Source organism: Zonotrichia leucophrys, chromosome 27 (assembly GCF_028769735.1).
Source record: "Zonotrichia leucophrys gambelii isolate GWCS_2022_RI chromosome 27, RI_Zleu_2.0, whole genome shotgun sequence".
Taxonomy (NCBI): Eukaryota; Metazoa; Chordata; class Aves; order Passeriformes; family Passerellidae; genus Zonotrichia; species Zonotrichia leucophrys.
Window position 1 is genome coordinate 2,918,463 of NC_088196.1, and position 14,639 is coordinate 2,933,101.

General features: G+C 45.1%; 1 protein-coding gene across 1 annotated transcript; it reads right to left on the minus strand.

Moving 5' to 3' along the window:
• Nucleotides 1–6,223: 6,223 nt before the first annotated feature.
• Nucleotides 6,224–7,935, minus strand: LOC135458315 (pre-mRNA-splicing factor SLU7-like). Its single transcript, XM_064733377.1, is given in 2 exon segments — nt 6,224–6,487; nt 6,490–7,935. Coding segments are annotated over 2 exon segments (1,710 nt in total).
• Between the last annotated feature and the right edge of the window lie 6,704 nt (nt 7,936–14,639).

The window sequence follows — 14,639 nt, forward strand, 5'->3', positions numbered from 1 at the left end:
GGATGGACCGACAGCCCTGGGATGGACCCACAGCCCCGGCCCCACGCTGCCTGGAATGGTCCCACATCCCCAGAATGGTCCCACAGCCCCGGGATGGGCTCACAACCCCTGCGATGGACCCATAGCCCCAGGATGGGCTCAGACACCCGGGACGGACCCGCAGCCTTGGGATGGCCTCACAACCCCCGGGATGGGCTCACAGCCCCAGGGATGGGCCCTCACCCCGGGATGGGCTCACAGCCCCAGAATGGTCCCACAGCCCGGGAATGGACCCACATCCCCAGGATGGGCTCAGACCCCCGGGACGGACCCACAGCCCCGGCCCCACACTGCCCGGGATGGGCTCAGAGACCCAGGATGGACCCACAACCCCAGGATGGCCACACACCCCCGGGATGGACCCACAACCCCCAGGATGGACCCACAACCCCCAGGATGGGCCCACAGCCCCAGCTCCTTGCTGCTCTCCCTGCCCGGGAGATGCCCTTTTCACTGAGGCTGCCCAGGGAACGGGAGCTGCTCCCTGAGGAATTCGGCAGGAACGGGTATAGCCCCAAATTTCTCCTCAGAGAGAAAAGCAAGGCACGTCTTTGCAAGAATATTTCTGGGATTTGCATTCTCTGAAGCTCAGAGAAAGGAAAACCAATTCTTATCTCATTTGCTGTGCCTGTGTTTGTGCCAAAGTAGAATGCAATATGGAGATTATTTACCCACAGTGATGGTGTTTTGTTTCCTTGGCCTGTCAGGGCCAAATGTGTGTGTGTGCGTCAGGACTGTCACTGACAGCCACGAGATTCTGTGCAGTGTGTGCAGAGTGAGGGCTTGGCAGATTCAGTTTTAGATATATAGAATAATATAGTATAATAAAGTAATTAATTAGCCTTTTGATATCAATGGAGTCCTCCTCATCATTCTCGCCCCTCATCGCAAGCAAAAATATCCACGATAAACGGGGACAGCTGGAATTCTGTGCTCAATGAACCCCATATCCCCAATGTCCGTGGCCAAGTGACATCAGCAGGGACAGGGGACTCTGCAGCAGCTGCATGACCCCAGGCTGGCCTCACAGCCCTCTGCAGAGAGGGCAGTGATTTCTGCTCTCCATCCCTCCTCGAGCACAGACAGCACATCTATAAATTACAGGCAGTGATTTTAATTAGCAGGCTTCTCTGCTGCTCGTATTTCGCTGGCCACACTGCAGAAAGATTCACCTAAATGGCAAACTGACAGGCTGCCTGTCAGAAAATGCAGTAAAAATAGACATAAGGAAGACAAAGAAGGCCTGGAGAAAAGGAAATGGAAATGTTTTGGCAGTGAAACAAGATTATTAATGGACTGAGGGGGCAGATTGTTTTTTGCTGAAATCACAGTCATGTTTTGTATATAAATATTGGTGCTGTGCATGATGTTGGGACAAGTAAAGAGCAAAGACAGGGAGCAAGGCATGGGGGGTTGCCATGCAGGTACCCAGTGGTTTCAGGTGCTTCTTGGCCTTCTGACAGCCCTGCCAGCCTTGCCCCTGGGGACACACCAGCCTCAGTCAGCACTTTGGAGCTGATGCCTTCATGTGGTCACAAACCACACGGGTCCCACTCTCAGGGTGCACCCCTAGGACAGGAGCCAGGTGCAAGCAGGGCTGAAGGTGTGTCTGAAGCACATTCACCTGGCCAGATGGGAATTCAGTCCCACCTCATCATCACACACCACAAAAGACCCAAAAGCTGAAGGCAAGATGTGGTCCAAGGAGACCAGGTAGTCCTGGAATCCCTGCAGCTCCTGTCCTCAGCTGTTCTGATTCCTGCATTTTGTGGGCCAGGAGCTGGCTCAGTCAGTTCTTTGCTGTGCAGCTTTGCTGTGGGTTTTGCTGCAGCATCCCTGGGCCTCCCAGCCTTGTCTTAAGCAGAATGATGAGTGACTGTCTCATGCTTGTTTCCTCCAACTCTCCCTGGGGAAAGGAGTCTGTGCAGCACTGACAGGTTTTGTAAGGCCTGTGGTGATTTTTTTGCCTTATATGTGTGCATGTCACTCCATTTTTATGCAGAAGGATGGAAAGGAAAGTTCATTGATTTGTGACTGCAGGTAAAGGAGTGCAGGGTATTCACCAGGGTCACCTGGAGCAGAGTTCTCCCCTTTCTGACATCACTTCACCTCGTTTCTCAGCAGGAATTTGGATTTTGCTCCCCACCATCACACAGTGGAAAGCCTGCTCCAGCGGAGGCAGGACGCTCTCTGCAGGGAGCACTCAGAGCTCTGCAAACCCCACAGCCACATTTCCCTTCAGGAGAGGGAGAGGCAGCAGCTGCAGGGCACCACCGTGGCCGAGCCTCACCTCCCCTCCAGTGCAGAGCACAACTCACCCCTGGTGAATGTATTCTGCTGCAGAATGTATTCAGCAAGCCTTCAGCATGGTGTGAATTTTCTGAGCAGGCTGCAGAGCCTTGCTGTGGCTGTCACTGAGTGTGGAGAGGCGACAGATGGCTCTCACACGTTTGCTCCTGGAAGTGCTTCCCCAGTGGCTGGATCCTCCCTGGCTGATCCACCCTCTCGGGGTCTTAATTGCTATTATGAATTAAATTTCTTGTGTTATATTGATATATTGTGTTATATTGTACAAAGAAACAGGAACGCATTCTGCACTATGAAAATACTCTGTGAGAAGCTAATTTTCACTGAAGGATCCACAGCCTGGAATTTGGAGCCTGTAACATCTTATTCTGGTCTGCAGATCCCCAAAGTTTGGTCCTGTACAGCCAATCAGAGGCTCTGGACTGAATTTCAAACGTGGTGAGCAAGTGAATTATTGAGTGAGCAGTGTCCTGAGTCTGTCACACAGCCATGGTCCCTGCAAGAAGCACAGACACACCTGGTGACAGTGCCCTGGTGTCCCCCTGGGATCAGGGACAGAGCTCCTGCTCATCACACCATGCAGTGACAGTTTCCTGCATTTTTATGATGATTGTTCACTTTTTACCCCTCTTCTCTTTGGCATTTTTCTCAGTGTGCAATGTCTTATTTCCCAGGGACAGAAATAAGGGACACACTTTAATGTCTCACCAGATCTAGTCCTAAATATCTTTTTGGACTTTTCAAATATGGGAAAGAGCTGGAAACCACCCAGGCCAAGCTGTAGAGTTGCTAACTATGAGCACTTGGAGTTAAATCATTCAGCCCAGAGGTGTCATTTGATGCTTTCCCCTAGAAGATAAAGAGGTAGAAAAGCAGTAGAGTGTCATAGACAGATAGGAGAATTATTAAATAAAAGCCTTATGAAATCAGGCCTTGCTCTGCTAAAGTTGCCAAAGCTGGCCTGACATTTCTTCTAAATGCAGCTAACAAGCAATTTGCAAGTTCCCATGGACATACATCCCTAGTTGTTAAATATATTCTGCAAATGAGAAGTTTATTTAACACAACAATCTATTCTGAGGGTGAAAAAAACAAATGCATCTGTGTAAACAATGAAATTTATCCCATGGGAGCCTGCAAAGGAAAAATGTAAACATATCTAGAGAGAGAAAATGTGATAGACACTTACACTAGCCTTTATCATCCAATGAACTGAGTTTCACTGTATTGCTGGCCAATTAGGTTCAACACAGTGCCTTCTGATATTTCCTACAAATATGAGCTTGGTGAATAAAGAATTGGCTTTCTGCATGAAGAAAATGGAGCCTGGGCTGATTTATTCCAACAGAAGGTGTCCCCAAAGACGTGATCGACTCGAGATTAACAGCCTGTCACAAAAGGAGGAGGTGAAACCAGCCAAGCCGACCGCGGGACGGGATTTAGAGACGGAATAAACAAAGATGTGAAAGGGAGATTGCAGCCAGCACAGGAACAGCGCAGCACTGGCAGCAGGATCAGCACGGATAGAAATTCAAGGAGCGGATATGCAAAGGAGCAAAAGGGATATGGAAAGGAGCAAAAGGGATATGGAAAGCAGCAAAAGCGATATGCAAAGGAGCAAAAGGTTACGGCTACGGTCAGCAGCGGGATCGGTGTGCAACCAGCAAAGACAAGAGGCGGTGAAACAGAACCAGGGAAGGGGCAGAAGGTGTGGAATGCACAGAAATGAACACAACAGCTGGGAGAAAATGAAACACGAAGCAGTGCGAACAGAACCGCGAACTGCAAACGCCGTCCTGGACCGCGGAGGATGCGCAGCCCAAAAAGCCGCAAAAGGTGAGGCAGCCCAGGAGAGAGAAACGCGCAGCGAGTCCTGGGGACAGCAGTGACAAAGGCAGCGGTGAGTCAGCGCTCAGCTGCTGGGAAAAACGCCAATCGCTTGTTTTTAAGATTTTTTAAAGTTTTATAGTAATGAAAGGGTTATAAAAATAGTAATGTAATTAGAATAATAAAAATTTGGATATTTTGGATTAGGACAATACGAGACAATAGAAAACGAAGAGTTACAGACGGTCTGGGTATCTTTTCTGGGCAAAATAAGCCCAAAAAAGGACCCACGTTAACAGAGGATTGACCCTTAAAAGCAACAGCCTGTTGCATATTCATACACCTCATCCATGATGCAGAAATTCCATTCAAACACAGGATTCTGTCTGGTCAGTGTCAGCTTCTTCCTCTTAATCCTAAAGTGTCTTCAGGGCTGAGCAAGGTGGGAAAAAGTTCTTTCCTTCTGATAATGGAGCAATAAATTCTCTTTCTCTGAAAGATTCAGGTGTCCTGTGGCTGCTATCTAGTGTGAGTACCTCATTCCTCTCTTTAAAAAGATATCCCACACACATAGTTTCTATTTTAACCTCAAAAGTTACATTTTAACTACAAAACTACATTTACAATGCTATTAAAAGGTTATTACAGCACTACTAATCAATACAACATATTACATGTAGTAAATATCTGTACAGAGCCATATAATGTGCACTTTTCACAGCTGCTAAGGTGTGGGGAAACAAATGGCAGGATGGAACCGTGATGTGGAAATGGCACTTGGAAACATACGGGTCATGGAAAGAAAGCCCAACTCTGAGTTTAAAAAGGCAAAATATGCTGGGAAAAGGCGTTTTCTACTCTTTTTTTAAAGTATTTTCCTCCTTACTGTGTGTGGTTTTTAGGGTTTGGTTTTTATTGCTTTTTCCCCTCCTCTTTTTCAACCACGAGTGTTAGGGGGAAGAATAGAGGGCAGAGTTGTGGAGTTTTCCCTTCCCTTTTTGGGGTGGCACCTGCCCATAAATTGGGAATGGCTCATCTATATTTAATTTATTTAATTGCTCTGGTCTAGATATGGCTTGGCTGCTGCAGCTCTGTTCCTTTTATTTTTATTTCTTTTCTTAAGCAAAACATGATTTATTATAGGCATGGAGGAAAACACAACAATATAACAGCTCCTGGTTTAAGTATATAAAAAGGGAAACAATTCAGAGTACATTTAATGGTGCCCGTGATACATTTAAACAGGATGTTTTAAGTCCACCCTACCTCCTCCTAGAATTTAAAACAAGGAAAAGAAATTACAGAAATACCCCTTTACCACCTCACACAACGGCAACTAGAGGTGTCTACAGACACAGCATCTCCAAAGTGTCTGCTTTGTAGTTTTTAACACACGCTGCACAAGAATGTCTTAATGCAGACAAGTCAGGATGAAGTCAATAAAGTCTTGTTGGATATTCTCCTTGTTTGCTTCCCCATGCTGCTGCTTGATTTGTGAAATTTCATTTTCCAGCTCTGACAGGAATATTCCACATTGTAAAGTGATCAAGAAACTCTGTATCCTTTTACAGTCATGAGACAGGCTTAACAAGTGAGAAGCTCTAGTAGTAGTTGTGTCAATTTTTGTCAAGCATTTTTGTTGTGTGTTGACACCTGCTGACCATTTCTTCTGACTAGTCAGTTTTACTGCATTACAACTTTATGCATTAGTTGGTCAAATATATATATATATATGTATTAGTTGGCCAAATTTCAGGATTTCAATCAGATCTCCTTCAAGAACTTACAGAGTAGGTGCATGTATTTTATGTATATATATGTTATATATGTGTGTGTGTGTATATATTTGGCTGTATTTGTATATATACACACACATTTACAAAACTCCAGTAACTACTAGGCTGGTCATGTCTGCTGAAAGCAGCTTTTACAAATTTCTTCAGAGCACAAAAAGGTTTTTGTTCTTTTAGACATGTACAAAATTAAGTGTCTAGACAGTTGTAAACAACAGTGGGAGAAGCTTTGTGTACTGGAATGGTGCTTCCTGTGGTTATTGCCCAAGAAAAGAGGCCATGGGGCCATCAGGTCTCTGCTTTTTCATTCTGTAGGCCTCCATCTCCTCATCTGTTGGCTCCCTGGCTTCATACTGGCTGTTGCATGGTCTCCTCCTCTCATCTAACTGCATGATTTCTCTGAGGTGGGGAAGTCGAGCCTCTTCAGCATTTAGGGCCTTTTTTAGTTTTTCTTGCTTCTTTTCCTCTTCACCCTCACTGTTGGAATTTGAGCTCTTCTTGTGCTTCTTCTTTCTCTTCTCTTCTCTTTCTGTTTCTCTTGGTGGATCTCCATCAGTGTTTTGGGTTTTATCATGTGTTCTTCCTCCTCAGGCTGCTTTTCCATTAAATTTGCCTCTGTGTTAGCAATTTCTTTCCCAGTTTCCCCTGTACAGTAGGAGTTCTTGACAAAGGAGTGACAGCACTTGTAACCCCACTTCCCTTCCTTCCAGTACGAACCCCAAATGCATGTATGGTTGTTGATCTTCACATCCTCTTCATACTTAGAGCAAGCAATAGCTTTCTGCTGTCCTTTGATGACTGTTCCATGCCTAGAATACTCCACATAATTTTCTGTTTGAGCTAGCAGCAGTTCAGCTGGGGGAGCATCTAAATGTTCCTGTCCTCCATACTTCTCTAGGATGCTTTCCTTCTGCTGGGCCTTGAAATCTTCTTTTTTTGCTTTGAAAGATTTATAAAGGAGCTCTAATTTGGTAGGGTCTGCTTGAAGATGAACTTCAGAGCCTTTGTCACAAGCCTCCCAGGCAAAGAGCTGAGTCTGTGCCATTGAAATGGCATCACCTGTGTAGTGGACAAAGTTGTCACCAGCATAACCAGCTTCATCTGGACTCCTGCCTGTGTTGGCATAAGGGTTCTCCCTCATTGCTCTTGTTTTGGGATCATAATAAGCAGAGTTTGGGTCTAGGTTCCTCAAGTATTTAGCAATATCTTCCCGAATACGTAAATTTCGGACTGTGATGCGTCTTTTGCAGTCAAAGTTCTGCCCAGGCATATCAGTGCCATCTGTGTATTTGTCCTCATCTTCACTGCTGTGATCTCTTTCTGTCTGTGAATTTGATTCCTCTTCTCCCCCCTGGTGTCTTGGGGAATTCACTCGCTCCAGCTTCCCTGATGCCAACTCCTCCCTAAGCTTCTGTGCTTTCAGTGCACATTTGGCCAAATCAACCTTGGAATATTCCTCAACAATTTTCATGTGCTCGTCTGGGTCGTAATCATTCCACCTGTCTCTCTTCCCATCGTAACCAAACACCAGCTGGGGCTGCACGTGTTCATCCTGGGCAATGTCCATGCCTGTGTATTTTGCTCCAGCTTTCCTGGGTCTCTCCATGCAGTGTTTCCTTTTGTGTGTCAGTGCCCCGCAGTTCTCACAGGCTTCTCTGCGGTGCCTCGTGGCCACAGAGTGCTCCTGAACTCCTCGTTTGCACCAATCTCCAGAGGAGCTGTTCTGCTTCTCCTTCTCAGCCTGGTGTCTCTGATGCTTTAGTGTGGGTCTCCTGGAAGGATCTATGTACCACGGTACTGAGGAGATGTACTGAGGAATATGAGGGTTGATGTCTTTTCCTTCTTCATCCACTTCAGCAGGTGCATTTCCAAGTTTTCTCTGCTCTTCTAATTCTTTCTTTTTCCTCCAATCTTCCCTCGTCATCTCCTTTGGTTCCTCCAGGCTCACACCATTTGCACCTGAGGCCATTTTGGGTTTTCTCCTGCCAGGCCACAGCACTGCCCCACAACACTCCTCTCCCCTGTGCCTCTCCTCTCCTCCCAAGATTATTTGCAGCAATTAATTTCAAGTTCTTAATTATGCCCTATAACCTTGAATTTTATCTGCTGCAGTCCTTAAGAGTTTAGAAAAAATCAGATCACAGTAAAAAAACTTTACTGCTGCAGCAGACAAAGTCAGAGCAGGAGCTGACAGCCTGTGGGTCAGGGTGGTGGCTCAGCCCTCCTGCAGTGCCAGCTGTGGTTCTGGTGGAGCAGGAATCCTGGAGAAGGGTGGAATTTTCCTCTGAAGGTCCAGTGAAGGCCTAGAAGGGTCTGGTCTTCCTCTGGGCATCCAGTGGGAAAGGCTGCTGTGGTGATCCAACCCTCAGATTATATCCAGGTAGGAATGTTTGGCTCCTCCCCCTGGGCAGAGCATCTCCCAATGGGATGATGGAGTTTTATCAGCCATGCAGGGACACTCAATGGGCCATTAACAAAAGATAATTAATCGTTAATGGCCCATTCACAGAAGATAACTCCTGGAGGGAGGATTGAGTCCTGGAAGAGATAAAGAACACTGCCCCACCTGGTTTTAACAGCTGGCAATAGAACACATGCTCCTGGTTACATCTTGCATTGCAATCTAAGGCAGTTAAATATCACTTTTCTGCATTGTAAGATGTACAGTTGTTTTCCTTTAAGAGATGACTCTGACTAAAACAGCTGTGATGAAACACTGCCAAACACCTGTTTGTGAATAAAGAAGGTACAGGGTGCTCACCCTCGATTTTATCAAAGATTTTATTGCTTGTTACAATCTCTGCTGTTTTATCTTCCATAGATAACACAGAAGAGTCAGTGATGATTCTACATTATGGCTGTTATTGATTGTGAGCTGTTTCAGTGTTTTCCTCTGTTTCATTTTGCTGTCATGGTACATGACTGTTTAGAGAGGTGTTATCTCAACTTCCTAAGATGGTTATTGCTGATGTATTGATTACATTATGTGAATTTACTGATTTTATAATAGGCATCATTCATAAGATGATATTACTGTATTTATAACCGGCTTCTTATATGTTTTAACATCTTTCTGTGTAATTATCTAAAAGACATGTATCATTTCAGGATTCTTTTTTCCTTCTCTAGCCACTTATGCATCTCTTAGACCAGCTGAGCTCTCTGGCTAGACCTGCACTGACTCTGTGGTTTGACCCAATGCTGATTCATAATTTTAAGTATTTTTCAGAGTTTCAAGAAAAGATACCTGAGCTTCATTGAAACCCTCCTCCAAACTGCTAATCTGGTGGTTTTCCCCAGTTATTATCACAGAGGCACTCCTGCAATTTGCTGTGTTTGAAGCATCTCAATCCTGAAGGACATTTCAGAGGGATCCAGCTACTGCATGGTTTGATTATTCTTTAACCCCAAGGCCTTTACTCATAACTGCTATTTTTAAGAGCCTTGTTTTGAAAAGTCTTTAGGGAATTCCCTCCCAGTTGGAGCCTGAGTGATGGCCAGGCCTTGGCTCTACCTGGATGGAGAATTTGACAACAAACCCAAATGTTTTCTGCATCAAAACCAGATTCAGGTCACTTTGACTTGAAAATTTGACCCTTTATATATGATAGCTGAACCTATTTTTAAAGTAAGCTTGGGAATTATTATCTGGAAATAATTATCCAAGCCCTCACTAAATTGAGATTTGTCATCTGTTTGCAGATTCTGGAATGATGGTACAGTATTTCAGAGACTCCTAATTACCTAATTTCATATGTATTATTAATTATGTGTATTATCTGAAATATTCTTAATTGTTCTACCTGAATTATTCTTGATTACTGTCAGTTTCTTGTTCACTACATGTATTGTTTTGCCTTGATGTTTCTTCATGCAAATGAGAAGTAGATTTAACACAACACAATCTATTCTGATGGTGAAAAACAAATGCACCTGTGTAAACAATGAAATTTGTCCCATGAGAACTCACAAAGGAAAAGTGTAAACATATCTAGAGAGAGAAAATTTGATAGAAATTTGCAATATGAATGAACTGAGTTTCACTGTATTGCTCAGCAATTAGGTTTAACACAGTGCCTTCTGATATTTCCTACAAATATGAGCTTGGTGAATAAAGAATTGGCTTTCTGCAAGAAGAAAATGGAGTCTGGGCTGATTTATTCCAACAGCAGAGATGCAGCAAAAGAATACAAGTCAGCAGCAATTAGGATGGTTGAAAAAAGAAAGAGAAAAAAAGCCAAATCCCCTTTCATGTGTCCAGCCTGTTTACATTCTGGGCTAGAATAATGCTGATCTGACTCACTGCTGGCATTAATGAAGTTTGCACCTCTGGGTGAGCAATTTAATTTATCTCAGCAAGCCAAAGCTCATTATAACAGTCCGTAAATGCTATCAGATGAAAGCAGCATCCTTCAGCAACCTCGGGGATTAAAGCAAGGAGGCATTCAAGGATTCTGCTGGAAAGGCTGCAGTCAGTGCATGTGTGCGGGAGGCTGAGGGAGCACAATGAATGCCTCAATCACTGCTGCAGGTTTCTCAGTGTGGAGACAGTGAGCTGAGCCTCTGGAGGTGGGAGAAATGTGTATTTTATTATTGAAAATCATAAAAAAACGGCTCTTGGACAGCAGCAGAGGTGGTGGTGCTGCAGAGAAGCCCAGGTGTGAAAAATGCCAGTCACTTGTTTTTTAAATTTTACAAGTTTAATAATAATAAAATGGTTATAAAATAGCAATATAATTAAAGTAATAAAAATGTGGACAATTTGGATTAGGACAATATGAGACAATAAAAAAAAAGAGTTATGGACATTCTGGGTACATTTTCTGGGCAAAATAAGCCTGAAAAAGGGCCCACGTTAACAGAGGATTAACCCTTAAAAGCAACAGCCTGTTGCATATTCATACACCTCATACATGATGCAGAAATTCCATTCAAACACAGGATTCTGTCTGGGCAGTGTCAGCTTCTTCCTCTGAATCCTAAAGTGTCTTCAGGGCTGAGCAAGGCAGGAAGAAGTTCATTTCTTCTGCTAATGGAGCAATAAATTCTCTTTCTCTGAAATATTTAAGTGTCCTGTGGCTGCTATCTCAGTGTGAGTACCTCATTCCTATCTTAAAAAAAAGTATCCTACATAGCATTTTAACATTATGTTATAACCTAAAACTATATTTAACACAGCACTTAAGAAAATTAATACAGCATCACTTTCTAACACAACACATATAATATTCATTTTAATATTTGTGAAAAGCCAATCATAAAATACACATTTTTCACACCAGGTCTTGATCCAAGGCACAGCCACACTGCCCACAGAGGCAAGTCTGTGCATTTTCAGTGTGGTAAAACCCACTGACCAGATAATGGGGTTTTCGTGGATGCACAGCATGTGGATGTGCTAAGCCTGTGATTTTGGGACTATAATTGTCAGTAAATTATTGATGCTGTGGCATAAGGTTGAAGCTAAGGAGGCTGATTTTTATTTCACACGATTTCTCCAAGGACTGCAGTGGAGAAAATGCCTATTTCCAGAGGAGGATGCTGCTCTGTGCACCCCTGGGATCTGGCCCCGTGCCATTCACTGCCTCTGCACATCCCCAGCCTCTGCTGCTGGGCAAAAATGGAGAATTCCCACAGCCTTTGTGGAATGATGCTCTGTGCTGGGAGGATTTCTTCAGCGAGCTGCCATCCACTGAGCTTCTGTAGCACTTGACAAGTGCCTCAATTTGTCTGTGATCAAAACAGCAGCGCAGGGAGCTGCAGCTGTGAGTGGCAGCTGTGTCTGAGGGCTTCTGTCAGATCTCCTCCACCTGCTGCTCTAGCTGTCAAATCGAAATGTCATTTACTGTGATACAGGCACAGAAAGTGTCTCCAGGAGGCACAGCACTCCTGGTACGTGTGAGGCAGGTGGGATCTTGTCTGTGTGTCCCTCTCTGTGCATGCAAGGGTGAAGAAAAGGCAGAGCAGAGGCAGGAGGAATCTTTCTCTGGAATTCCCATCAAATCCACGTAGATGGATGGAGGTCAACACTTGCTGTAGAGCCAGGACACCAAACTGCAGAGCCCTGAAAGGGTCTGAGCACCCCATGGGGGCTGAATGCAGCCCCAGAGCTGCTTCCCTTGCCCTGGCCTGCAGATGGGGCAGGATGAAAGGAGCAGGAGAGGAGGATGCTGGCACCAGGTCAGGGCCAGAGCTGGACTGGGGAACCCCAAATCTGAGCACCTCACCTGTGGCGTGGAGCCACCCCATGTCCAGCAGCCATCCCCTGGCCACCAGAGGGGTCTCAGGGAGCCCTGCCCTGCAAGGTGAGGATTTTGTGGGCCTGAGCCTCTGGGGTTGTGTCCTCAGCCAGCCCTGGGAGCTGGCACAGGCAGCTGCTTGCTGACAAGGAAACTGCTGCCAGTTGGGCTTTTTTATCTTTTGCCTGGTCATTGTTCCAATGTCCTTGAGAGCAGAGCAGAGGGAGTGCTGGAGCCCTTGGTAGGAATAAAAGGACGAGGAACAAAGGGCCAGGCAGGGGAGCTGGCACTGCTCCTACTGTGGCACATCCTCCTCAAATCCTTCCAGGGGATCAGGGGGGGCTGCAGGAGGCTGGGAAAAGCAGGAGAGCAGGAAAAAGCAGGACAGCAGCTTACAGGGAGGTGCAGGGCTGCTGGAAACTCAGTGTCTGGCAGAGAGAGAATGAGAGCAGCTACCTCAGTGCCCTGTGCCCACCTCTGGCTGGGAATCACAAGTCAGCACCATTCAGAACAGCAGCAAGAGCTCACATTTGGAGAGCTTGCTGGAAAATGGGCTAGAGCAGCAATTCCATTGGGAAAAATAGTTTTGTCTACCTAATGCTCCCAATGTCCTGTGGGCAGTGCCCTGGTGTGCTGGGTGTGCCAGCAGCTGAGATGCAGAGATGCAGCTTCATGCCGACCCCATCTCCAGCTGCTGATGTCCCAGAGATGCAGTTTCATGCTGACCCCATCCCCAGCAGCTGATGTCCCCCCTGGTGTGCTGGGGGTGCCAGCTCAGGCTGTGCCAGCTGCCCATGCCCTGCACACCTGCCTGCTCCCCAAAACAGCCTCACTCACACCAATCCAGAGCCAGGACTGACCTTAGCCCTGCTGCTCCAACACTGAGAAAACAGCCGTGGGTGAGGATTGACAGGGACATTGTTACTGACTGAGCTGATGAGGAAAAACTGACTCAGAAACATGAATCAGACCAAGGCAGAAAGAGCATCCTGCCCTTCCACAGGGACCTGCCTCGTGCAGAAATGTCCCTGTCCTGTCCAATCTGCTCCAGGGCTTCACACAGCTGGAGGACTCTCACAGAAGAGGGATCTGAATTCTTAAATCCACTCTCTTCACTGACCACTCAGTCTCTGGGGATCATCCCTGAACTCTGGGGTGGGCAGAGGCTCCCTTTGGTTTCACCCACCACGAGAGCCCTGACAGCTGTGAAAATAAATCACTGGAAGAAGGAAGGCTAGGAAAGCTCCTAGGAAGAGCAGCAGAAGATAAGGGATTGTTTTGATTGCTTCTTTCTAATCTGGGCTGTGGCACATGCCCACACATCAGGAAGGCACATTTCTCAGGGCCGACCAACAGCAAACAAAGGGTGAAGCTGCGCTGTTATCTTGCCATACAACTGGGCATGATTTCCTCCTTGCCCCCACTGCAGCCACCCCAACACCCATAAATCTGCCACGCACACACCACGAGCAGCCTGCCCCAGGCTCTGTCCTCCTCCTGCCTCCTTTCCTGTCTTTGTGCTGCTCTTCCTGAGCAGTCCCAGGCTCTGCCAGGGTCAGGGCAGCCCAGCCTGGAGCATCCTGCAGGACACAGCCATGCAGAGCTCCTGCAGCCCAGCCCAGCAGCTCACACTGGGCCTCCTGCAGCCACCAAAGAACCTGGAGATGCCAGTGTGAAAAACGCCAATCACTTGTTTTTAGAAATTTAAAATTTAATTTATTATTGTTATAATAAATTATAAATGTAATATATAATATACAATATAATATACAATATATAACATATAATATATAGCATATAACATATAATATATAATATATAATATATAATATATAATATATAATATATAATATATAATATGTATCATATGTTATATATATTATATCTATTTAAATATAATAAATTATTGAATATAATAAATTGATATTTAAAATTTATTATTAGTAGTAATAAAATTGTTATAGAAAATAGTAATATAATTACAGTAATAAAAATTTGGACAATTTGGATTAGGACAATATGAGACAATAAAAAACAAAGAGTTACAGACAGTCTGGGTAGCTCTTTCTGGGCAAAATAAGCCTGAAAAAGGACCCACGTTAACAGAGGATTAACCCTTAAAAGCAACAGCCTGTTGCATATTCATACACCTCATACATGATGCATAAATTCCATTCAAACACAGGATTCTGTCTGGTCATCATGAACTTCTTCCTCTGAATCCTAGCAACATCTTCAGGGCTGAGTGAGGCAGGAAGCAGTTCTTTTCTTCTGATAATGAAGCAATAAATTCTTTTACTCTGAAATATTTAGGTGTTCTGTGGCTGCTATTTTGCTGCGAGTCCTTTCTTTTAAAAAACCATCTTACACAGCATAGTTGCTATTTTAACATTATATTATAACCTAAAACAAATTTAACACACTACTTAAGAAA